Source organism: Sinohyriopsis cumingii, chromosome 7 (assembly GCF_028554795.1).
Source record: "Sinohyriopsis cumingii isolate HCF-2022 chromosome 7, ASM2855479v2, whole genome shotgun sequence".
Lineage (NCBI taxonomy): Eukaryota > Metazoa > Mollusca > Bivalvia > Unionida > Unionidae > Sinohyriopsis > Sinohyriopsis cumingii.
In genome coordinates, this window is record NC_142967.1 from 5,985,817 (window position 1) to 6,011,349 (window position 25,533).

Sequence of the window (25,533 nt, forward strand, 5' to 3'; positions counted from 1 at the left end):
CATCTAGATTTCATTCATGTTCTTGTGACAGGTCTCAACTAGATTTCATTCATATTCTTGTCATATGTGTCATCTAGATTTAATTAATGCTCTTGTCACAGGTCTCATCTAGATTTCATTCATATTCCTGTCACAGGTATCATCTATAGTTAAATAATGTTCTTGTCACAGGTCTCAACTAGATTTCATTCATATTCTTGTCACAGTTGTCATCTAGATTTCATTCATATTCCTGTCACAGGTCTCATTCATAGTTAAATAATGTTCTTGTCACAGGTCTCAACTAGATTTCATTCATATTCTTGTCACAGGTGTCATCTAGATTTCATTCATGTTCTTGTCACTTGTCTCATCTAGATTTCATTCATATTTCTGTCACAGGTCTCATCTATATTTAATGAATCTTCTTGTCAACGGTCTCATTTAGATTTCACTCATATTCTTGTCACAGGTCTCATCTAGATTTCACTCGTATTCTTGTCACAGGTCTCATCTAGATTTCATTTATATTCTTTTCACATATCTCAGCTAGATTGTATTGATATCCTTTTCTATTTTTCCCTGTTAAACCCCAAAATGTCAATCAAATTAATTTTCGTCTATGCCATTGCTTGTATAAATTGTTAAATAGGTACTGATCAATTATGGGTAAGTTTATATATGCCTAAAATGGGCATACAAAACTAAAGATGAAAGAAATAAAGTGTCCAAACTTAATTCAATACAAAGTCAAATTTTTAAAAAAAATATATAAGCAGCACATTTCAAAAGTCCAAGAATCTTTGCATCTATAAAATCATCACAGGATTCACCCTAAGCTGAAAATGTTGTCATTATTTGTTTCGTATATAGGTCATTATAACTTAAATTTCTGAAAATAAGATGAAATCTATGTATTGAAACATTACATCATGAGTAGATATGTATGTAAAAGCATTAAATTAAGGTACTCAACATTAAATTAGGAAAATTTACTAATTATGTACTGAAAACATTGATAAACTGAAAAAGTATGTGAAATACTTCATTTAAATCACCTTGCATGACACTTGTAAGGCTTTTTTTTTTTTTGTTCATTAGCAGAATGTATCACAAGCAATACCTGGTAAATCTACTATGATTAAGTGCTATCAAATCTATAGTAAGTGTATGTTTGGAAAACCTAACAATGACAGATTCAAGACATGGAGGTAATAAGGAAATGATTTATGACAAAGTGAATCACGTTTAACAAGAATGAAAAAATGACACCCGTTCTTAAGGTCTCACTGGACAGTTTATCTGGTGAATTTTTATACGACAATGACCTACTGCAGAAAAATGAGAATAATTTTATACTGAAGAAACAAATTTAAAAAAGTAATGATTTCTGTAGAAAGCATTAAATATGTGATTTTGACGTCGGCAATCAGGTTAATTCCTAATGCAACTGGTGGCTTTTATACTGAACCAACACTGCCATCAACCCCTAAATTTTACATTCATTTTTGACAGCAAAGAGCTATTTTGGATGTTTTCCTGTGACAAGGCAGCTAAAAGAATCGGTATGTGCCTTATACATGAATAAAGTTCACTAGTACTGTAACAAATTAGCATACTTTTCATCAACCATCAAGATTTGTATATATTTACCACTGTAGCAGACACATGTAAATACGTAAGCCAAGTCGACTGCTCATTTGCAGCCCAAGTTACGCCTCCAATGCTCGTCTGTGACAGGCAGTCACCAACAAGCCCACCCATTTCCAAGCCTAACTCAAAGTAAATCTCAACCACATTACAGATTTTGATTCTGTGTGAATTTGTAATGCTAGGCTTGTATAAATTAGGTTCATGCCTTCAACCTGTCAAAATACAAAACTTTCCAGTGAGACCACAGGTCTTTAACCGCATTTCCGGTTTCAATCAACTAATCAAATCTCGATACCGACACACACCTCCACCAGCATGCAAATCGAAAGTAGAGAGGTCATCAACTGTGTAGCGACGTAAGTATTTTGATCTCAGTAACCATTCATCACAACCATATCCACTGTATCTCCAATTAGTCGAAGTTGCCTATAATGATTTGTGTTATAACGAATCAATGGTTTGGATGTAATAGAACTAGAATAAGCAAAACTGAATAGAACAAGATTTAAAGGTCGTATTCAATATTATTTAACGCACGGTGATTGTGCCAGATGGTATCCCGGAGTCATTGTTTTGGAGCAGTTAAGCACACCCTTAGACCTTTTAAAAATTATACTCTATTGGATTTAAAATTAATGAATCGGTTTAATTTCAAATCGAATTCATTTTACTGAAGTAGCTAAAAAATGTCGAAGCTAAAGTGGATACTCTTCTAAACATGTTTACAATCTGTAGATTGCGTTTTGACCTTGGTTTAACTCGCTTATCGTGCATCTGCTTGTACCCACTGCACTGATGTGCATACTATCAGTGGCGAAAGTGTATGGATAAGGAACATCAATATTTTTTAGTAAATGAAAGCTTACCAAGAAATAAAATCACTGAAATTTCCTTGTCATTCTTGGTATTATAATAATTTTACTATGGGGCAATTTTCTATAATTAGTTTAAAATAACAAGATTAGGGAAAATCAAGTCAATATGAAAACTTTTGACTTAGTCTTTAGTTGTTACCCATTTTAGTGTTGGGCATTTAGAACATCTGTCTCTTGAATGCATACTAGTTTGGATCAGCAGGACTTGCAACATTCTTTAAAATGGATTGCACTAAAAAGTGAAAATATTCAGGAACACAGTGTAACATTTCAATTTATTTTTCATTTTTATTACAATCTACAAGTTCAGAAAGTCCAAACATTATTAAATAACAAAATATAAAGAATTATGTATTTAAGAAAGAAATGTAAAATACTGTTCAAATAAAATTGCTAATTTACCTTCAGATATAAGAGTAAGAAATCAATAGAACAACAAACACAAATTGTCAATCATACAAAAGAACAATACATAAACTATAAGTAATAGAGTTAAAGTATGTTTTTCTTTTAATTAAATACAACTTTTAAAAACAAAGATCCACCATTGACATTAGTGACAAGAGCTCCACATAAAACTATTTAGTGTTTATTGCTGGGGCCCTAACTACCCCCAATCTACTAATAGAGAATGCTTTCTAATGCTGTTATGATTTAATGTAAAGCTGTTGCTAGGTTTAGTTCTCCATGTAGCTATGTACTAATTTATTTAGTACAGGTCAGTTTCAACAATTTTCATGTTTTGGGACAAGGTGATCTAATAACTGCTGTCGTATAACATTTTAGGTCCCTTGAATAATTTTCTCACTTTTTAATATGCGGTTATTTTTTTACCAATATAATTAGGCCAGATCCTCAGTAGTATGATGTATCCTTAATCATCAAAAATGAAAGAAAATGAGCAAATGAATTAACCAAAATGAATTTTAAAAAATTTTAAAAAATTAAAATTAACTAAAAACAAAATAAAAACAACTGAAAATAAACATAAAGAACTGAACATGAACTGAAAGGAACAGAAAAGAATTGTTTCCAAATTAAATTTATGCATTTAGGTGTTACCTTTAATTATTTTTAGTACTATTTGTGACCATTATAATGATGTATTATGAGATACCAAAACTGAATGAATGATTATGCAAATCTGGTTCAGCTTGAAAGGAAAGGGCAGGTAAATTCTCTTTCATTTCCTTTAATATAAAATTTACTGCTTTTATAACGCATTCTTGCTGATCATAGTTGCATACTTTTAGGTGTTTCACAAGGGTCCAGGCTATAAATGAATTGCTTACTGATCCAATTGTACACTTGTAGGTGTTTGAAAAGGGTCCATTATGCAAATCAAATGCTTGAATATCCCAGATAGTGTACATGTAGGTGTTTAAAAAGGGTCCATTATCCAAATCAGATCCTTGATCATGATGATCCAAATTGTTTACTGGGGCCACGAGTGGCCGAGTGGTCTAAAGCACTCACTGTTACAGATCTCTGCCATCTCTCCTCTGTTTGCGTGGGTTCAAGTCTCGGGTTTCAGCTAATGTGTTTATGTAAGACAGTTTGCCAGTAGCTTCTTGTGGGTCAGTGATTCTTTTCAGGGTTTTCCTGGGTTCTTCCTCCACCATTAATACTGGCCGCCATGTATAGCCTATCTTGTGCTGAAAGATGACATTAAACCCTACAAAAACAACAACAACAACAACCAAATTGTTTACTTGTACGCATTTAAGAATGGTCCAGGATACAACTCAAATGCTTGGTCATCCCCTTTGTTTACTTGCAAGTGTTTAACAAGTGTCAAGTATGCAAATTAAATGCTTGCTGATCCCTGTTATATACTTGTAGGTGTTTAACATGGGTCCAATTTTCAAATCAATTGCTTTACCACTTTAAAAGTAATTGGATGATCATAAATATAGAAGTCCAAGTCAAACAGAAAAAGACATTAAGAAGAATACTGTTAATTTTCTTGTTCCTTTATTTAAAATATGCTTGGCAATTAACTCTTAGTAATGTTCAACATAAAAATATCATTTAGGGATACTAAATATTATTTTCCATACTTTGTATTGCTAATTTTTCTTCATTTTCTTGCGTTTTTGCTAAAAACTTCATTTATATTTTACAACGTTTTATTAATTTTTGTTTTTGCTCCCTTTTGTTCATTTTGGAATTTCAGCACCACATTAAAAGTATGGCAAATATTGTTACTAGCTATTAGTATCAGATAGATCTTTTAATCATAATAAATATAGCTAATACAAAGGAAATAAGCATGAAGTTTTACTTACAAGTAAAAATGAATGTATTTTGTATGCTGTATCCTAAAACAGAGAGTGGAGGAACTGGCTGGAAATATTTAAACAGATTATGATTTCTGACTATCTTAATGAATTAAATTTTGCCAGCTGCAAAATGAGTCTGTGAGTTTTGGAACGCACCAATACAATGATATTGTATAATTGACAATTGGTCGCTTGTTCAAAACTTGTCGTTGATGCGGATGTCCACTGAGTCACACTGTTATCAGTATGCTCATGAGGTAGCTGTTGTGAATGAATGTTGATTTTTATGGTGTACACTAAGGTTGCCCTGGGGCTTTAATGTGAAATGTAAGGTTGCCCTGGGGCTTTAATGTGGAATGTAAGGTTGCCCTGGGGCTTTAATGAGAAATGATCCACATTATCATTTTAAATCCAACACTCACAAATCTGGTTGTAAAACGGAGTGTAAATACAGGGAAATACGAGATTTCAAATGTTCCAGAGTACAAAACTCTTTTCCATTTCCTAGTAAATGCATGAGTTTTAATTCCGTAACATTTAAGAGTATGAGTTTGTTGGAGTTTAATCAAGACTTAATTCAGAGTATAAAGTAAATGAGTACGGTGTATTCTGTACGATGTCTGTGACAGTGCATCCATTTTGCATATGCCATTTGAAAGAAATAGAATTGCCTCATATTCATCAGTATGCATAAAGTACATTGACACTATGAGATTCATAGAGTCCATGGACACATTTGCATGCACAGAGTACACTGACACCATGAGATTCATTGAGTCCATTGACACATTTACATGCCCAAGTACATTGACCCCATGAGATTATATCATAGAATCCATTGGCACATCTACATGCACAGACTACACTGACTCCATGAGATTCATAGAGTCCATTGACACATCTACATGCACAGAGTACATTGACACCATGAGATTCATAGAGTCCATTGCCACATCTACATACAGAGTACATTGACCCCATGAGATTCATAGATTCCATTTACACATCTGGATGCACAGAGTGCATTGACACCATGAGATTCATAGAGTCCATTTACACATCTACATGCACAATACATTGACCCCATGAGATTCATAGAGTCCATTGACACAACTACATGCACAGAGTACATTGACACCAACATAAACCACTTAAGTGACATAAGTGGTTAGAGGATCCACCTCAGATGCAGGAGGTCCCAGGTTCAAACCCCTGGTGAGTCATGCCAAAGACTAACAGCTGCCTTGCTTGGCCCTCAGCATTAAGAGGTTAGTATTAGGACTGGTTGGCCTGGTGTAAGGATAATGTGACTGGATGGGGCATGATGACACATGATTGCAGCATGATGCTCCAGTGTTAGACATGACTATAAACTGCCACACTACAGACATCATATTGATATGACTCAAATTGTTAAAACTACATTAAATGTTTATATACAAAAACACAGACACCACCAGATGCATAGAGTACATTAACATCTCCACATGCATAGAGTACATTGACATCTCCACATGCATAGAGTACATGGACCCTCATTCATGCATAGAGTACATTGACAGCTCCAAACTGTTTCTCAGGTGTACCAAGCCCTAATAACTATGCTAACAAAATGTCAATAGGACAGGTTTTTCTTGTCAGCCTATCCATGTATTATGTTACACACTAATAATATTGTGCCAATTAAATTGTGATAGAACAAGATTTTGTGTTCTTCTAAGACATTATGTTTATGTCACATAATCTAATCTACCGGTACTTTTCTTTCTTAAAAAAGGGACTGACATACCACTAACCAGGTTACAAGTTTCTTCAGTGCATGAATGAGATTTATTTCAAAATAACAGGTGCTGAACAAATCAGGCATTTGAGACTTATATTCATTGCCAGTACTTACTCTGCTATCAGTCAAGTCAAAGTTAAACAGCAATATACAGTCAGCCATTTTCTACCCATTAATCAAAACATGAGCTAATGCAGGGCAATCATTGTGGCAGATGCATTATAACAAGGCAAGGGCAGTTTCAAATGTTGTATTAAACTTAGTATTGTCAGTGCCAGAGAGGATTGCATTGTAACATTATGGAAGAAAACCTTCGACTTACAGCTTTAAGCAAATAATTTACATATATATCACAATCTACTACTAGACAGACTCACTTATAATGAGAGTCCAACTGCAAACTGCACAGACTCAGATCTGCCTTCCCATAATATGCCAGCAGATTTGGGTCTGTGCAGTTTGTTAGGAGTAATCAGTAGAATAAACAGTATAGACCCTGATCTGCAGGTGCATTATGCTTTGGCAGGCCTGGAACTTTATTGTTTGTAGTTTGACTTGTCTTCTAAGTGAGTATATATGGTATTTAGTAATTCAGCATTTTACCCAAAAAGGGAAATGATACTTAAACTTTCTTTCATTTACATCTTTTTTTATTTACAATGAAAATGAAGCTGATATAAAAATTTTGTGTACAAGGTTAAATTGGAGAAATATTGATGAATTGCAATAAATAATATCTCTATGGAACTGGAAATTCCCAGCATCAGATCCACAAATCCCCAGCATCAGATCCACAAATCTCTTTCATGGAATACACAGATGTTCTGCATTAAAAACAAATCTCCTGAATTTGCAGTCTGGAACTTTGTTGTAGATCACCTTCGTGTACATTGTAGGGTAAGTTTAATATCAGTCATACATGGCATCAGTGCCATACAGAACAAAAATAACCCCTGGGGCAGAGGCCTGAGATTCCACCCTCTGCTGTTTATTTTATGGCAGCAGTATCATCAAGGGTGACATCACCAACTTTCAAAATATTATCCTCCTTTACACCCTCTCTCTTTCATTTTCCTTTCCTTTTTCCTCTTAGCTGATTTCTTATCTGAGACCCTCTCTTTCTGCACCTACAGACGTGCCACCCAGGGGTAGTTTGCCCCCATTTCCAACTATTAAGTATGCCAGTGTCTGGTTTAATGGACACAGTTTAAAACCATATCATAGACTCTTGAATTTCAGTCACATTATATGCATGTATACTGGGGTCCATGCTGTTTTTTTTTAATTATAACTTTAAAGCTAAAACAGACTGGCCATGATCTTTTGGCACATATTGTGTTAGGAGATCTGGATATTTTCTACATCTTGGTGTGGGTATTTTTCTGTGATGTGACAGGCTGGATTATTACCAGCTGTGATATGACAGGCTGGATTATTACCAGCTGTGATATGACATACTGGATTATTACCAGCTGTGATATGACAGGCTGGATTATTACCAGCTGTGATGTGACAGGCTGGATTATTACCAGCTGTGATGTGACAGGCTGGATTATTACCAGCTGTGATATGACAGGCTGGATTATTACCAGCTGTGATATGACAGACTGGATTATTACCTGCTGTGATATGACAGGCTGGATTATTACCTGCTGTGATATGACAGACTAGATTATTGCCAGCTGTGATATGACAGACTGGATTATTACCAGCCGTGATATGACAGGTTGGGTTATTACGAGCTGTGATATGACAGACTGGATTATTACCTGCTGTGATATGACAGGCTGGATTATTACCAGCTGTGATATGACAGACTGGATTATCACCTGCTGTGATATGACAGGCTGGATTATTACCGGCTGTGATGCCTTTGAGTTAAATACACAAATATTAGGTAATCCACAAACAAGTTGGGTAGACTCCATTTTGGACCTGAAATGTTGAATGGAATTAATTCTGAATCAGTAAGTTCAAGATTTTCCTGATTTACACAAGTTTAGGCCACTGAACTACACTTAACTATGTTTATTGCTAACACATCCATTGTATATCTTCATCTTTCCGATACAGGTCATAATTAGCATAAGTATCAAGTGGCGATCTGCCATTAAAAAATACACCAGATACTGGCACCATGGCAGCCCTGGGCCGAATTGACATTGACAAACCTCGCTATGATCAGAGAACCTACATGGGCCGAGCTAAGCACTTTTTCATCATCACAAATCCTCTGAATTTGTTTGCCACAGGAAAGCGGCTGGAGGAGGCTAAGGCAATAGTGGAGAAGTACAGGTAGTAAACAAGGTTATGAAGTAGCTCTCTTTTTCTTTAAGAGTCCTTGTTTCCAGGACCTCAGGCTTTTGGACCTGACCATATTTTTACCACTGTACCTTCAGTGCTATTAAATATTTTCTTGACACTCTTGTGACAGACAAGAAACTGAGAAAAATTGAATTGTCCTGTAAAATATATCACTTGTCCATTGATTTAAGTATACATGAGTACACTGTTTTTGAGTTTTTTCACTTAATATTTAAATATTTTAATTTGACAGAATAAACTTATTGAATTTAAAGAAATATTCTATTTCCTTTTTTACAGCTTGTAATAAGATTATTAAGCTACTATTTTAAGATAAATATCAGAAAATCAAATTTTAAAATCTCATCAAAATTGTGATAGTAGTGTATGACATGTATTTCCCACAGCCCCCATCTTTCCTTAGAGATATATGACATAAAAAAACTGATAGTTGCATAGGAACTGTATGTTTGATTGCTGTGAATTTGTACAATTACCGGTTCTATTGAAAAGTTACTGTAAATAGAAAATAGAACCATATTATAAATTTCACATATACTGATGTCTTTCTAGGTTGCTTCCATGAAATACATCTTTTAATATTAAGCTAGTTTCATCACACTGAAAAGGATCTAAATAAAATGTCATGGATTGTTTATTTAATATCTTCAATCAGATACTTTGATTCTTGGCTGTTTGTAAAATTGAGGTTGTGCCCACAATTTTGTCTCCAGAAGTTGTATACAGTAGTGGCAATGAATTCCCCGTCAGAAAATACATGCTGAAATGATTACTCTAAGAAGTCAAATAAATTGGCATCTGTTTAGTAAATGATGTATAATACTCAGTAAAAGGCAAGCATAATCAAATATATTAGTCTCAAACAGAGAAACTTCCGAATGATGTATGGATCAGGCTCTCACATGATGTGTGTGTAGTTGCCAACATCATCAAATCCAGTTTTATTCTCCATTTGATGACTGCAGGCTTGGTGACAAATTTGGTGACTGCAGGCTTGGTGACAACTTTGATGACTGCAGGCTTGGTGACAAATTTGGTGACTGCAGGCTTGGTGACAAATTTGGTGACATCTTTAATCAGATTTAGGATGTTCTTGATTAATATTTAGATTAAATGTCCTGCCATATGCCCTTGTCCATGAAATTACACTTCAAAATAGTTGGAAGATGAAGTTTACTTTGTCATGGATGAGCACATACTCCCAGACCACTTCCCCGACTAAACCCAATGATAATACTGAATCTTGGGTGGTCTCTTGTCTTGTCTGTGAACATAGCTACAACATGACATAACTTTTTTGACATTATTGGTGCCTACATTAAGGTTTTGCATTTTGTTAGGTTTATCAGTTGTATGTACAGCTATGAAACTTGATGGTATATACATTGCGGAGACTACTAATTCCAACCTGCAAATGTAGTTAACATTGATTGACCAAATGTTCATGCTTTCTGTGATTATGCTATCAATTTGTTCAAAGATGTGTTTCTCAGATTCTGTTGTATGTACACTCATGTATGCAAATTCATCTACTAAATTAATACAACCACAGGCCAAAGTGGTTCACAGTGACCTAGATTTATGCTCCATTAATTACCCAAGTTGTATGTAGGTCATAAATTGTAATTGATATTTCATTTTGAAGATTGCCACTAACAATTGGTAAATACTGACCGTGATGAGATACTTTTCTTGCTGAGCCATTAAATCAAATTTACAAGCTTCTGGTGTGTAAAAAATAATGCACCGAATTATGATTTGTTTTCCCTTCCAACCATATAAATGTAAAACTTTAACTTACAGAGACAGAAATCAGCATTTGTTGGCAAAAGTCATTAACAAAATGAGGCCTCAACTCTCTTCTTCCCATGTTCCCATTCATTTGCCCTATTTAAGCCTGAGGTACGAGTTATATTGACAAAGGTTAGATTCAAGTATGACCTCTGGAAAAATTCAGAGATTTCACTTAAATTATTCATTTTTCTCACACTTTGGTCAGTGTACAATGGGGAATGGAATGCTTAGCATGCACAAGGAGCAACAGCTTATTGAGCTTAAGGATTTTTTAAATCATATTAATTCCCTGAAATTTTGTAAAGCTGACTAAAATATTTGCTGATTATTGCAGTGCCTCAAGTAATTTTACTTCTGGACATGTGGTCCAGTTTAAGCTTACAGATGATAACATTTTAATTCTAATTGGCCATTGTTCCTAATTCTGTGTTAAGTAAGTTTGGTCTTGCCAGCAGTATTCACCCCTTTCTCAGAAATAGACTCATCTAGCTTTGAAATCAAATATATATGATCAACAAGGTAGGATGAGATTAACTTTGGAAAAGCAACTTCAAGTATACATCAGTATAATAATGTTTGCATTGAGAAAGAGAGAGGTTGGTCTAACAATGTCAGGTGTAGCATGATTATACTTTGATCTTCAAGTTAGTGATACAAGATGTGGAGGGACCTAGAAAAACTATATATTGTAATTACACGTAGTTCCAAGCAGTCTCGTTCCAAAATTGAAAATAAGTTCAATAACATGCACAAAGATAACTAATATAATTGAATCTTTGACCACATGTACATGACGCTATGGCCAGCAGTAGGCAGATGGACTGTAAAAAGTAAGAGATCTAAGGCTAGAAAAATCAAAATGATCAACTTGCCTGGATTTAAAATGTTAAAAAACTTTCAAAAAAAATATATATATATATAGATATATAGTGGACAAATGAGAAACAATTTTTTTTTACCCAGATTGTGTTTTTTTTTTTATCTAGACATGGAGAGAATTTGCCAGGCTTGACTGAGGATGATATATGGAGAGCCAAGAATCTGTACGACTCAGCATACCATCCCGACACCAAGGAAAAGATGTTCATCCTGGGGCGAATGTCAGCCCAGGTCCCCATGAATATGACAATCACTGGTTGTATGATGACCTTCTATAAGTAAGCATATACAGTTTGGCAAATAAAGCAGCAAGGGTGATTATAATTTCAAAGTAGTATTCCCTCTTGATGAGCATCCAGGAAATATCTTTAAAAGTTAAATTGCTTTTTGCTGATAAATTTCTTATGTCTGTATAAATAACCATAACAAATAGTAAAAATATCAAATAATATCTTTACCTATTTTATACTTCATCTAAATTTTTCAGGGTAATATAAAAAAAAACAGCTAATCTCACATTGATAACTAGAGAATGAATTCTCGAATTCTCTTGGAAAGATCATTGTTTAAAGAACTTATTGGGGCAGAGATTTTGAATTCAAAAATTTGGAAGGGTTATTGATGGGCTAGTCCTTTTAAACTACCTGCATATCTCTGTCTCTGTACATATTATTCAGAACATTGTCCCAGGAATAAAAAGAATATAGTAGATAACTTTTAGGTTTAAAGTGTTTTTTTTTTATTTGTTTTACTCACAGAACTCCTAAGGAAGTAATCTTTTGGCAGTGGTTTAACCAGTCCTTCAATGCTATTGTAAACTACACAAATCGCAGTGGAGACCAACCGATTTCAGAGAAGTAATTGGTCATTAGCTTTTCTTACCTGACCTTAAAATGTAACGGAAAATCAAAGTATTAAAGCTAATTCTGAAACATTTTGCATGCAGTCTTGAGCCAGAATAAAGGGGCACAACTGCTTGATTTGTAAGTGATTCCATCAGCTTTTGAATTAATTAATTCTAACAATGATTGAAGATAGCTAAAGGATTGACAAAAATAATGACCATAATACTTGAAGCATACTGGAATTGTTGAAAATGGTATTTCTTAAGATGTAGTTCAGAAATAAGATGGACTATTTGGTAACCATAATATGTTACAGCTTGACATTTGACAAAGAGAAGAGTGACAGATAATTGGATTCTGTCTAGCCAAATCAAGCATAGATTTTGTTTTTACTTATTGTAATTTAAATTTATCCTAGCAATTTTCTTCCTGGCTTTTCAATGACATTCAATTTTTTATTTGTTTTTATTTTATTTTAATGTAGAGTTCATAATAGTATGATCAATTCCTCATATTAAATTGAATAATGACAGTAGTTTTTTTTAGCTAGGGTTGATATATCATAGGAGAATTAGATATACAGTGCAGTCAATACTATCAGTTGTCTCCCTTGTTGCAGGCAGCTGGGCTTATCATATGTTCTGGCAACAGGTGGTGCTGTGGGCACAGCTCTCACAATAAACAGAATGGTTAAGGTAAAAATAATGTCCAGGACAAGTATCAAAACAATGCATTGTTAATGATTTGACCTGAAGATATGAAATAATCCAGATATTGTCTCGGCATTGTAGAAAATTCAGGATATATTTTCTCATTCTTTTACTTAGACTATAATGAACTTTGAGTAAATAGCTTTATTGGTATTTCAGAATTTTGCATACCATTGTATTTTAACTCATTCTTAAATGTTGAATATGGATAAAAATCTTACATAATTTTCTGTAGCTTTTCTTGAGCAAATTATCTGATTCTTCAGCAGAATTTATTGCCACCAAACAGTTTATCCTGAACCTGTTGCCAGACCACATCAGTGTCAACATTTATAGCGATAAAATGGTTTAAACTAACCAAGCCTCCATTAGCACCTAGCAAATATGTGTAAAGTCATTTTAGAATGAACATTCCATCCATTATTCATACACGGTATTGATGAAATGGCAATATCAAGTGAGCCAAGCAATATGGTCACAACTTCCAATCAAAAGTAAATTAGTCAAAATATATTTCTTGTTTAATTTTTGGAATAAAGGACCTGAGAATAACAGTGAAACATTAAAAATGTGACCAGCCAGGAAATGGCATCAAAGGTATTGCAATTAGTGCCGATTCTTCCACAATCAGATCATTGAAAATCCTTCTTCACAATAAGAAAAAAAATTAATAAACCAATTTCCAACTTTCTTTAAGATTATATTTGGTGCGGTATTTTGGATTGATGGCAGATCTAGAGTGACTGAGATTAAACAAAAAAATCAACTTCATTCATATGGTACATAGTTTTTCTTTTTATTTTAAATCTTGCTTTGCTTTAACCAGAAGGTTAATGGAAAACAGCAAATATCAAGTGAAACATGCGCAAAAAATATTTAATTTAATACTAGTGTATTCAGAGTTGTATCCCCTATCACAAACTCAGATGAATGCAGCTTATTTCCAAAAAGTCATATTATCAGTAATGTTTTTCACAAGTCTGAACTACTTCTGTAGCCTTGTTACTTATACGATATCAAAGTTCAAGAAAAATTAACTGGTAAAAGCTTAAGATTGCACTAATGCATTGAAGTGTATTGTATTTTCGTAATTCTGTCCAACTGTTGTCAGCAATGTTATTGTTACTTTTAGCCATCAATGACAAATATGGACTATGAGTGTAGCCTTTTGGAAACGTGACTTTTCTGTTCTTATTCAAATGCCAGTAGTATCAGGGAAACCTCTGGTACCTTTACTAAATGAAGAAGCTAGCATGTTACATGAGTCTGTGTAGGAGAGTGAATGAAGACTTATAGGCCTGTTTACCACTGAACAATTTCAATGACATCTGTCTATGACTTGGTATACAGTTAAGTGTGGGGATTATGTAAAGCAATGAATATATTTGTGAAAGGTCAATTCTCCTTTCATGCAAATGTATTATCAAAGTTTTTTTTCTCAACTACTCAATTCTATACACTTGGAGACCATATGATTTATATACGTCTGATGCAGAAGCAGGTGACATAATTCTATAAATAAATCAATGACTCATTTGTCATTCAGATGCTAAAAAAATCACTTCCTTAATTACAAATCTAAACACTGAGCATGCATGACATGTTGTCCGCATGTTTGCCTTAACCTCTGGCACTAAGCTGTGCATATACATCATTTATGAACACATGCTTTTCGATCTGATACTAAAATGCTGAACTAAACTTAATCTGCTTGGTAAAGGTCAAATATTTTCCACATGTAACAAAGTACTAATTAGAATATGGGATCATTGCTCAATAATTCTCTTTGGAGAAATATGCTCTGTTCAGTGTTCTATACAAAGAAAAATGGTTTGGTATATTTCCAAGTAAAGCAGAATGATGAGGTAACATAACAAATAAATAACATTGAAGATAAAAACATTTATAATATTACATCAAATCAGATGAAAACTGCCAGTAGCAAATTTCATGATAATTTTCATACAGACCTAAAAAACTTCTATTTGTCAGATATCTAATTGTTGTTGATGAGTTGTGTTAGGATCAGGATGTTGAGTTGTGTTAGGATCAGGATGTTGAGTTGTGTTAGGATCAGGATGTTGAGTTGTGTTAGGATCAGGATGTTGAGTTGTGTTAGGATCAGGATGTTGAGTTACTTACGTAGTAGGCTAGGTTAAGTTGTATATTGCAATAATTTGCTCCTTTTTTATCTCATAAGTTTCTTGTTGACAGATTTATCTAGATTTCTTAGCAGCACAGTTCTTTCTTAGCTTTTTAGATTTGGCTGAGCAGGTGGAGAAAATATATAGGAGTAATTAAATTCTTTAATTTTCAACAATCAAGTATTAATTGAAGTCATTTAATCATGAAAGCCAAAACTTTTCGACCCCTGCCTATTCTTTGCACTCCAGTCCCTTCCTATTCTTTGCATTCTGATCCCTGCATATTCTTTTCATTCTGAACCCTGCCTATTTTTTGCAATCCAACCCCCTACATATTCTTTGTTATCCAGCTTTCCTAATCTTTGCATTCGTAAACCGCTGATACCTTTTATGATGTGCCAACTGTATAAAATATGTAACTATAGTTACAGTAGGAATGAACTGTGATATTACCACTGTCTATAATTTAATATATGGCCATGAAATCAGTCAAATACACGCTTAAAACAACAGGATGTCATATTTCAGAAACTGCCTCCAATAGTGGGCCGATTAGTCCCCTTTGTTGCCGTGGCAGCTGCCAACTGTATAAATATACCTTGCATGAGAAGTAGGTAAGTGTATATCTCAGGTGAGTAGGTTATCTAGCAGCAGAAAGGATCATTTTGGGATTTCTTTCTAGAAGGAAAGTGTACTGCATATATAATCTTCAGTTTTAAAAGGTAAAATTTATTCATAGATCATTAGCATAACATTAACAATGATTCTGTTTTGTTGATGCCAGATCATTTATACCTTTCTTGAAATAAATAGCATTTTTCTTTTGGTCATGGTAACTGAAAATTTACATAAAATTAAAAAAGATATTCCTAAATTTAAGTTCAGAACTAGTATTCATCTCTTTTGATTTCCTCATTTGGCTGCTTACTTCTTTGAATGGAAAAATATTGTAATGTTTTGCTGAAGGTTTTTAAAATAATTATTTTATATCAGTTTCAGCATTTGTCATGCAGACATCATGGAAAAAGGATGGAGAACAATGTGTCTTTATTTATTCCTTCTGGAATGTGATTTACATTTGCATTTGTTGCCAGGTTTTGGTTATTAGCTATGTGTTTTTGCTCAGTATTCCCACTCTTTATTTGGGAATATTGTGATATTCTTAATAAACCCAGCCCTCTATCTTTCCCTGTGTCTGTACCATTGTATGTACTGTAGGTTCCCTTATATAATAACCAGCTGCATAAGTGGTCAGGTTTGGGAGCTTGTCTCTGGTATATGGTCATTTATACAGAACTGCAGTTGAAGTGACATTTTTTAAGCAACTTTAAACATGCATTCATAGGAATAGTAAAATCATGTACTGGATTTGCATTACAACAACTTTGTCAGGATGGTGGTGCTAGTGAGGGGTAGGTGGGTAGGGCATAATGTAATAGGGATTTGACATGGCAGGCCATGCATGCAGCTCAGGTTTTATATTATCTAAATTATTATTTGATACATTAAATACATACTGAGCTTTGTCTTTTTATTATAGGGAACTGATGGAAGGTATTACAATATTAGATGAGAAAGGCCAAAAGCTGGGAGAGTCTAAAAATGCTGCCAAGAGTGCCATTGGTCAGGTCGTATTTTCCAGAATCACAATAGCTCTTTCAGTAATGAGTGAGTACAATGTATACCTATAACAATGTGCAAGTGATTACAACATCACTGATGTAGATCATATTGCAAGGCTATTATTGTATGTATGTTATTAATGTATGTATGCTACCAAGCTAAAATCAGAGATTCTGATTTTACATCACATTTAGCATTGGCACCTCTGGATCTATTGTGTTCACTGTTTGATGTACATAATACACTTGTCACTGCTGTATACATACATACAAACATACATACATACATACATATTACATACATACACACACACACATATACATACACACACACGCAGAGACACACACACACGCACACACACACACACATACATACTATTATGATTCTATGGTCTTTAAGTGCCACAACACTGAAGATCAACACCACGTATTCAATATATGCCCAAAATATCAACCCGCTCGGAAAATATTTATCAAAAACCAAAAAGAGATTGGATCACCACACACATACCCAGAGTTACTTATGGACTCTAATAAAAATAAACAATCAGCATATAAAAATATAAATCAATTCATAGACTCAGCAGGACTTAGGAACAAAATATAATTACTATCCCCACAAAACCAAAAGACCCAGTAACTAGCTAAATAAATTTAGAAGCCACCACATAAAAACCCATAACATATCTTTCAATTTTATAAAAGTATTAATAAATAATTCACTTACGAAGCACCTATAAAAAACTAAGGAAACCGCAAAATCGAATGTCCTAGATGTCCTTAACGAACTGAGTAATCAGCTAGGATTCCGGTCCTAGATGTCCTTAACGAACCGTGTCATCGGCTAGGACTCTGGTCTCTTGCTAAATAAAGTATAAATAACATTCAATCTCTAAAAACATTAATTAATAAATAACTTAAAGAGGTAATATCTAAAAACTTATAAATAACATAACGTAGGAAACACACCCTAAACACCTCGACTAGTAATACCATAATAACCTTGAAAATCTCTCTTCATACATGATTTCTACTAAGAACCTCTATAAACATCATAGAACATCCCCCCTCCTTTTAGAACATTTTGAAGAAGAAAAAAAAAAAATTGCAAGTAACACCAGGCAAATGCAACAAGAAACCAGTGATGTAAAGCAAGCAGGACCGTTCCTGAGCTCTCCTTCCCACTAATGACAGCCAACCATTCAACTGTAGGGACCTTTATGGACCCACAGATTGAGGCCAAACTATCAGGGTTCCTTGAATCCATAAAAGCCTGGGGGAGGTGGCACCATCCCCTTCCCCAGGAACAACTAGCAGGCTGCGGTGCAGTCAGAAAAAAGTGGCACATGCACAGTTGTGCGCATGCCACTATAATCAAACTCAACAACAACAACAATGGTCTTTAACTATATAACATAAAGAAGCAAAACCAATTAGTTTTGTAAAGCTCAAAAATAAGTTTTTACCTAGAATACAAAGTGAAAATTTTAAGGGACATACAGTATTGTGAATTAAATCCCAAATAATCCAAATAATCCAAAGAGTTTTATCACAAGTCCAAAAGTATAGAGTATTCTGAATGAATTCCAATCTTGAATGTACCAATAGTCATGATGTATCACATTGATATAATCCAGACTGTCTTTATAAATCCTGAAATAGTGTTTTAGTCCAAAAGTTAATGAATACTTTGTAACTCCAATGAATAATTTCTGTAAATAATTCCTCTCAAATTATAAATGAACATAACTAAAACTGATTACACCACAGACTGAAGATAGGAATGAAGACTTTGTTGACAAAACCACTTTTATATACATCCCCATTTGACCTATGTTGCAATAGCACTATAAACAAATTTGCTTCCACAACCTTCTGAGGTCATAATCAAGGATAGATCTTAAACACAAATTCATCTTTAAAAAAGAGTGACATAGTCAGGTGGGCCCAAAGTCCTACCCTCAGTTATGAACAAAAGTGAAGCACACAATGCAAATTAAATATACATATAACCACACACACACATAAAATAATGACTCACTATGTGATGTGCATGATGGATAAGCAATTGATGTACACTTTAGATAGACATACTTACTATGCCCAGTACTGTCTTAGTGTGTAATGTGAATGTTTTTGTTGCACATGTAAATGTTACATCAAATTTATATACAGACCATGTAAGTACTGGTGTGATGTGCATGTTGCACAGGTGAATACTGTATATGTCAGATATGTGTATAGACTGCTCAGTACTGGGTCCCTTTTTGATGTGTATAGACTGCTCAGTATTGGGTCACTTTTTGATGTGTATAGACTGCTCAGTACTGGGTCCCTTTTTGATGTGTATAGACTGCTCAGTATTGGGTCACTTTTTGATGTGTATAGACTGCTCAGTATTGGGTCACTTTTTGATGTGTATAGACTGCTCAGTACTGGGTCACTTTTTGATGTGTATAGACTGCTCATTATTGGGTCCCTTTTTGATGTGTATAGACTGCTCAGTATTGGGTCCCTTTTTGATGTGTATAGACTGCTCAGTATTGGGTCCCTTTTTGATGTGTATAGACTGCTCAGTATTGGGTCCCTTTTTGATGTGTATAGACTGCTCAGTATTGGGTCCCTTTTTGATGTGTATGATGTAAAGGTAAATGCTGTCTTTGTGTATATCCCATGCTGTGTTATGCTGCCAAGTGTTATATACAGAGAAAGTTAGAAAATTGCAAAAAGTATGGATAAATACTCTGAATGACATTGGAGAATCGAGTGCCAACATGGAACAAAACAAAATTTGTTGTCAGGAGAGATATGTTTCACAAACCTGGCCATGAAATGTGAAATGCTGTTTATCAAATGTGTTACAAATTTCAAATATTATTGTGTTCTCATTTGTTTCTTTTTTAATTTTTTTTTAGACCCATTAAATTCGTGTTTGATAATGATTCACCTTTGTGAATTAATTTGTTTTACATTCTACTGTAATTAAATCTTTCTGTCTATCTAGTGATAGAAAAATTAAAAAATTAAAACAACACAAGTTTCAATGTTGTTGCTTCTCAAAATGAATGTTGATCTTTTTGAAAAAAGAAATCTTGTTGAATTTTGAATGAACAATAAAACTAGAATGTTCCCTATTAGACACAAATAGCAAATGCATAATAGCATGGTACGCATGCTAAGTCTATGGAAACTATGTGAACTAATGTTTTTAATGATCTCATCACTATATTTATAATTTATAACTTTATAATTTTATCCTGAAATTAAAGGTAATTTATGAAGAAAAACAAAACACACCATTATAAAGATATATTTGCTGCCAGTTAGTTAAAACAAAATTATAAAATGAGTATTTAACAATGCAACCTGCCAGCCCCCTCTACATTCACCTCCCTCCAATGTGTTTCATCCCTCTACTATTTTTTTCTTGATCTCTTATAGTTCAGTCATTGTCGTTGGACCCTGTTGTATGTGAGCTATCTAGTGAGCAGTGTAAAAGTGTTGAATACAGTTTTTGATTGGACCCTGTTGTATGTGAGCTATCTAGTGAGCAGTGTAAAAGTGTTGCATACAGTTTTTGATTGGACCGTGTTGTATGTGAGCTATCTAGTGAGCAGTGTAAAAGTGTTGCATGCAGCTTTTGATTGGACCCTGTTGTATGTGAGCTATCTAGTGAGCAGTGTAAAAGTGTTGCATACAGTTTTTGATTGAACCCTGTTGCATGTGAGCTATCTAGTGAGCAGTGTAAAAGTGTTGTATACAGTTTTTGATTGGACCCTGTTGTATGTGAGCTATCTAGTGAGCAGTGTAAAAGTGTTGCATACAGTTTTTTGATTGGACCCTGTTGTGTGTGAGCTATCCAGTGAGCAGTGTAAAAGTGTTGCATACAGTTCTTGATTGGATCCTGTTGTATGTGAGCAATCTAGTGAGCAGTGTAAAAATGTTGAATACAGTTCTTGAGTGGGGAGCATTATTTTTATACTGATACTCCTGAGTTTTAAATATATCAGAACCACAGAGTTACTAATAAGGAAAATAAACAAGTTATGTAGAGCTATTGCATAACTTGTTATATTTTCATGATTGCACAATTTTTTTCAATATTGTATTATATCATGCATTTTGTGTTCCAGTGATTCCTCCTTTCATAATGGAGTATCTGGAGAAGAAACCATTTATGAAGGTGAGTCTGTTGCATCAAAAATAACTGAGATACATGTCCATTGTCTCCCTAGATGAAATAATGCCATTGTTCAAATGTCCATTAATATATGAATTGATAATATTGCATTTGGTGAAATTGGAATCTAGCACAAACATTATTGGATGAGTAGAACCCTTTGTTAATTTAAGCACAGTAACACATGTTTATATTAGGTTTATAAAATATTGGATAAATAAAACCCTTTGTTAATTTAAGCACAGTAACACATGTTTGTGTTAGGTTTATAAAACATTATTGGATGAGTAGAACCATTTGTTAATTTAAGCACAGGAACACTTGTTTATATTAGGTTTATAAAACATTATTGGATGAGTAGAACCCTTTGTTAATTTAAGCACAGTAACACATGTTTATATTAGGTTTATAAAATATTTTTGGATGAGTAGAACCATTTGTTAATTTAAGCACAGTGACACAGGTTAGGTTTATAAAACATTATTGGATGAGTAGAACCATTTGTTAATTGAAGCACAGTAACACATGATTATATTAGGTTTATAAAATATTGGATAAATAAAACCCTTTGTTAATTTAAGCACAGTAACACATGCTAGGTTTATAAAACATTATTGGATGAGTAGAACCATTTGTTAATTTAAGCACAGTAACACTTGTGTATATTAGGTTTATAAAACATTGGAAAATAAAACACTTTGTTAATTTAAGCATAGTAACACATGTTTATATTAGGCTTATAAAACATTTTTGGATGACTTGAACCATTTGTTAATTTCAGCACAGTAACACATGTTTGTGTTAGGTTTGAAAAACATTATTGGATGAGTAGAACCCTTTGTTAATTTAAGCACAGTAACACGTGTTTATATTAGGTTTATAAAATATTGGATAAATAAAACCCTTTGTTAATTTAAGCACAGTAACACGTGTTTATATTAGGTTTATGAAACATTATTGGATGAGTAGAACCAGTTGTTAATTTAAGCACAGTAACACATGTTTGTGTTAGGTTTATAAAACATTATTGCTATTATATTGCTTGACGACTATACTGGATAATATATCTCTTATAATAAAAGAATCTGTCATACATGTTACATTGATTGACACATGATTGTATTAGCTAAGCTATATAATTTATCATAATAGTTTGAAAGTGCAGCATTTTGTTCAACTTTCAGAGGATGCCATGGTTGAATGCACCAGTACAAGTTGGTGTAGTTGGTTTTCTGTGAGTATATGGCTTCTTATTAGCATGAGTATTTTGTGCAGTCTTTATAACCATGTTACTGGTAAAACAAGGATTATGGGTAAAGTCTATGTATAATCATCTCCTCAAGACAGAACCAGTTTCGTTTATAAGTGTTGTGAATGATTTTGTGTAAAGGTCAGTGATACCTAATGCATGAGAGGAAAGTATCATTCATATTTATTTTTTATTGCTTATTCAGTGATTTGAATCCACACATTCAGCTTTGAAACATTGACGTTACAGGAGAAATGGCCTCCATCAGGTTACATGGTTTTCACATTGAAAAGTAGACCTTTGTTATAGGAATAGGCTCCCATCAGGTTACATGGGATTCACATTGAAAATTATACCTTTTTCGAAGAATAGGGTTCCATCAGGTTACATGGGATTCACATTGAAAATTAGACCTTGTTATAGGAATGGGCTCCCATCAGGTTAAATGGGTTTCACATTGAAAAGTAGACCTTGTTATAGGAATGGGCTCCCATCAAGTTACATGGGATTCATGTTGAAAATTAGACCTTTTGGATGAATAGGGTTCAATCAGGTTACATGGGTTTCACATTGAAATGTAGACCATTCTTATAGGAATGGACTCCCATCAGGTTATGTGGGATTCACATTGAAAAGTAGACCTTGTTATAGGAATATTCTCCCATCAGGTTACATAAGATTCACATTGAAAAGTAGACCTTGCCTTGTATTAGCAATAGGCTCCCATCAGGTTACATCGATTTCATATTGAAAAGTAGACCTTGTTATAGGAATATTTTCCCATCAGGTTACATAGGATTCACATTGAAAAGTAGACCTTGCCTTGTATTAGGAATATGCTCCCATCAGGTTACATCGATTTCACATTGAAAAGTAGACTTTTTTTTGGAAGAATAGGCTCTCATGAGGTTACATGGGATTCACATTGAAAAGTAGGAACTTGTATTAGGAATAGCTTCCCATCAGGTTACATGGGATTCGCATTGAAAAGTAGACCTTGCAAGAGGGATAGGCTCCCATCATGTTAAATGGATCTCACATTGAAAAGTAGGCCTTTTTACATGAATAGGCTCTCTTCAGGTTACATGGGATTCACACTGAAAAGTAGATCTTGTTACAGGAATAGGCTCTCATCAGGTTACATGGTTTTCACATTGAAAAGTATACCTTGTTATAGGAATAGCAAGAGGGTTAGGCATTCACCAAGCAACATGAGTCTCACAAATTGGAAAGAATGCAACCAGTAGATTCTACTAAATGATCATTAGTTACTTTAAATTCAGTATAATTGATTCAAAAACGTTTTTTAAATTTTGAAATGTCAAGTCCAGGGTTATATAGCCAAAAATGGAATTCCATTATACAGAAAAGAAAGGCGTTGCTTTGTGAGTCCATGACCAAAATAAACAAAGCCCATCACTACTAAATGCTTTGGAAATATACTTGAATGTTCAGTCTCAGTAGTGTATTTTACAAAGAATATGGTCTCCCTTGTCAGCTGTATACTGGAATGGTCTCCCTTGTCAGCTATATACTAGATCACCTTTATTTCAATCAGCATGTGATTGTCTCAGATAGAAATGTGTTTGTTACATTTTGTGTCTGCAATGAAAATAAAATATCATTCCTATCTTAGACGTTTTATTCAAGTGTTAAACTTCTATGAATGTTGTGTATATCTATATTGTGTGTGCTTTATTTTTGTGACTGAGGGTATTGCCTATCTGATTTTTGTCACAGTTCTAAGCAAGTAAACAAGATGTATACTTGCATTTTATTTGAAGACATGGGTTTTTTCCTAGGAAATTCATTTGTGTCTTTGGTAAACTGTAATTAATTCTTGTTTTATGGTCAATCTGTGGAATCAACAATAGTTGTGTTCAAATATAATTTCAGAGGAATTATTTATTTAATGTATTCATTGTAAGTACAAAATGCTCAGTAATAATTTGGACTAAAATACTACTTGTCAAGAACTCATTGGTACATCAGAACATTCAAGGCTGTCAGAATTCATTCAGATCACTTTATTCTATAATTTTGGACTCGTGATATAACATTTAGGACTATGTTAGATTTTATTCACAATATTTTAGGTGTCTTTTGAATTTTCATTTTGTATTATAGGGAAATAAGTTATCTGATTTTGCTGAACATGTTGGTTTTGCTTTGTTCTGTTGCAAAGTTCAAGACCATTAAGTTGTAACATGAAGATAACAAAGTCTTGATAATTTTTGCAGAGAGTTTGGGTATCTTTTTTGTGTGTACTCTACACATTTATGGCAATTATTATTTGTCAGAAGATAACAAAAGAAAATGGAAGAAAACTTTTTTCCTCTTACCTTCAGACTCGTGTTTGCCACACCCCTGTGTTGTGCCCTCTTCCCTCAAATGAGGTAAGTCTCAAAGATGTGTTTACTTTGCATAATATGTATCATAAATTCATTGTGCCATATTACATATAATATGTATCATAAATTCATTGTGCCATATTACATACATAATATGTATCATAAATTCATTGTGCCATATTACATACATAATATGTATCACAAATTCATTGTGCCATATTACATATAATATGTATCATAAATTCATTGTGCCATATTACATACAAAATATGTTTCATAAATTCATTGTGCCATATTACATACATAATATGTATCATAAATTCATTGTGCCATATTACATACATAATATGTATCATAAATTTATTGTGCCATATTACATACATAATATGTATCATAAATTCATTGTGCCATATTACATACATAATATGTATCATAAATTCATTGTGCCATATTACATACATAATATGTATCATAAATTCATTGTGCCATATTACATACATAATATGTATCATAAATACATTGTGCCATATTACATACATAATATGTATCATAAATTCATTGTGCCATATTACATATAATATGTATCATAAATTCATTGTTCCATATTACATACATAATATGTATCATAAATTCATTGTGCCATATTGCATACATAATATGTATCATAAATTCATTGTGCCATATTACATATAATATGTTTCATAAATTCATTGTGCCATATTACATACAAAATATGTTTCATAAATTCATTGTGCCATATTACATACATAATATGTATCATAAATTCATTATGCCATATTACATACATAATATGTATCATAAATTTATTGTGCCATATTACATACATAATATGTATCATAAA

The 25,533-nt window shown here is 33.5% G+C and overlaps 1 protein-coding gene across 1 annotated transcript in view; it reads left to right on the top strand.

Annotated features, from left to right (window-relative positions):
* The first annotated feature begins 1,882 nt into the window (after positions 1-1,882).
* LOC149794674 (sideroflexin-3-like) overlaps positions 1,883-25,533 on the top strand; it is a 30,840-nt gene continuing 7,189 nt past the window's right edge. The window contains exons 1-10 of the mRNA XM_089964283.1: positions 1,883-1,988; positions 8,646-8,867; positions 11,678-11,848; positions 12,329-12,427; positions 13,035-13,110; positions 15,798-15,883; positions 16,810-16,937; positions 21,025-21,074; positions 22,256-22,305; positions 24,669-24,716. Coding sequence (XP_089820409.1) covers positions 8,710-8,867; positions 11,678-11,848; positions 12,329-12,427; positions 13,035-13,110; positions 15,798-15,883; positions 16,810-16,937; positions 21,025-21,074; positions 22,256-22,305; positions 24,669-24,716 — 866 coding nt within the window. The 5' untranslated portion in view covers positions 1,883-1,988; positions 8,646-8,709. The remainder of the gene's footprint in view (positions 1,989-8,645; positions 8,868-11,677; positions 11,849-12,328; positions 12,428-13,034; positions 13,111-15,797; positions 15,884-16,809; positions 16,938-21,024; positions 21,075-22,255; positions 22,306-24,668; positions 24,717-25,533) is intronic.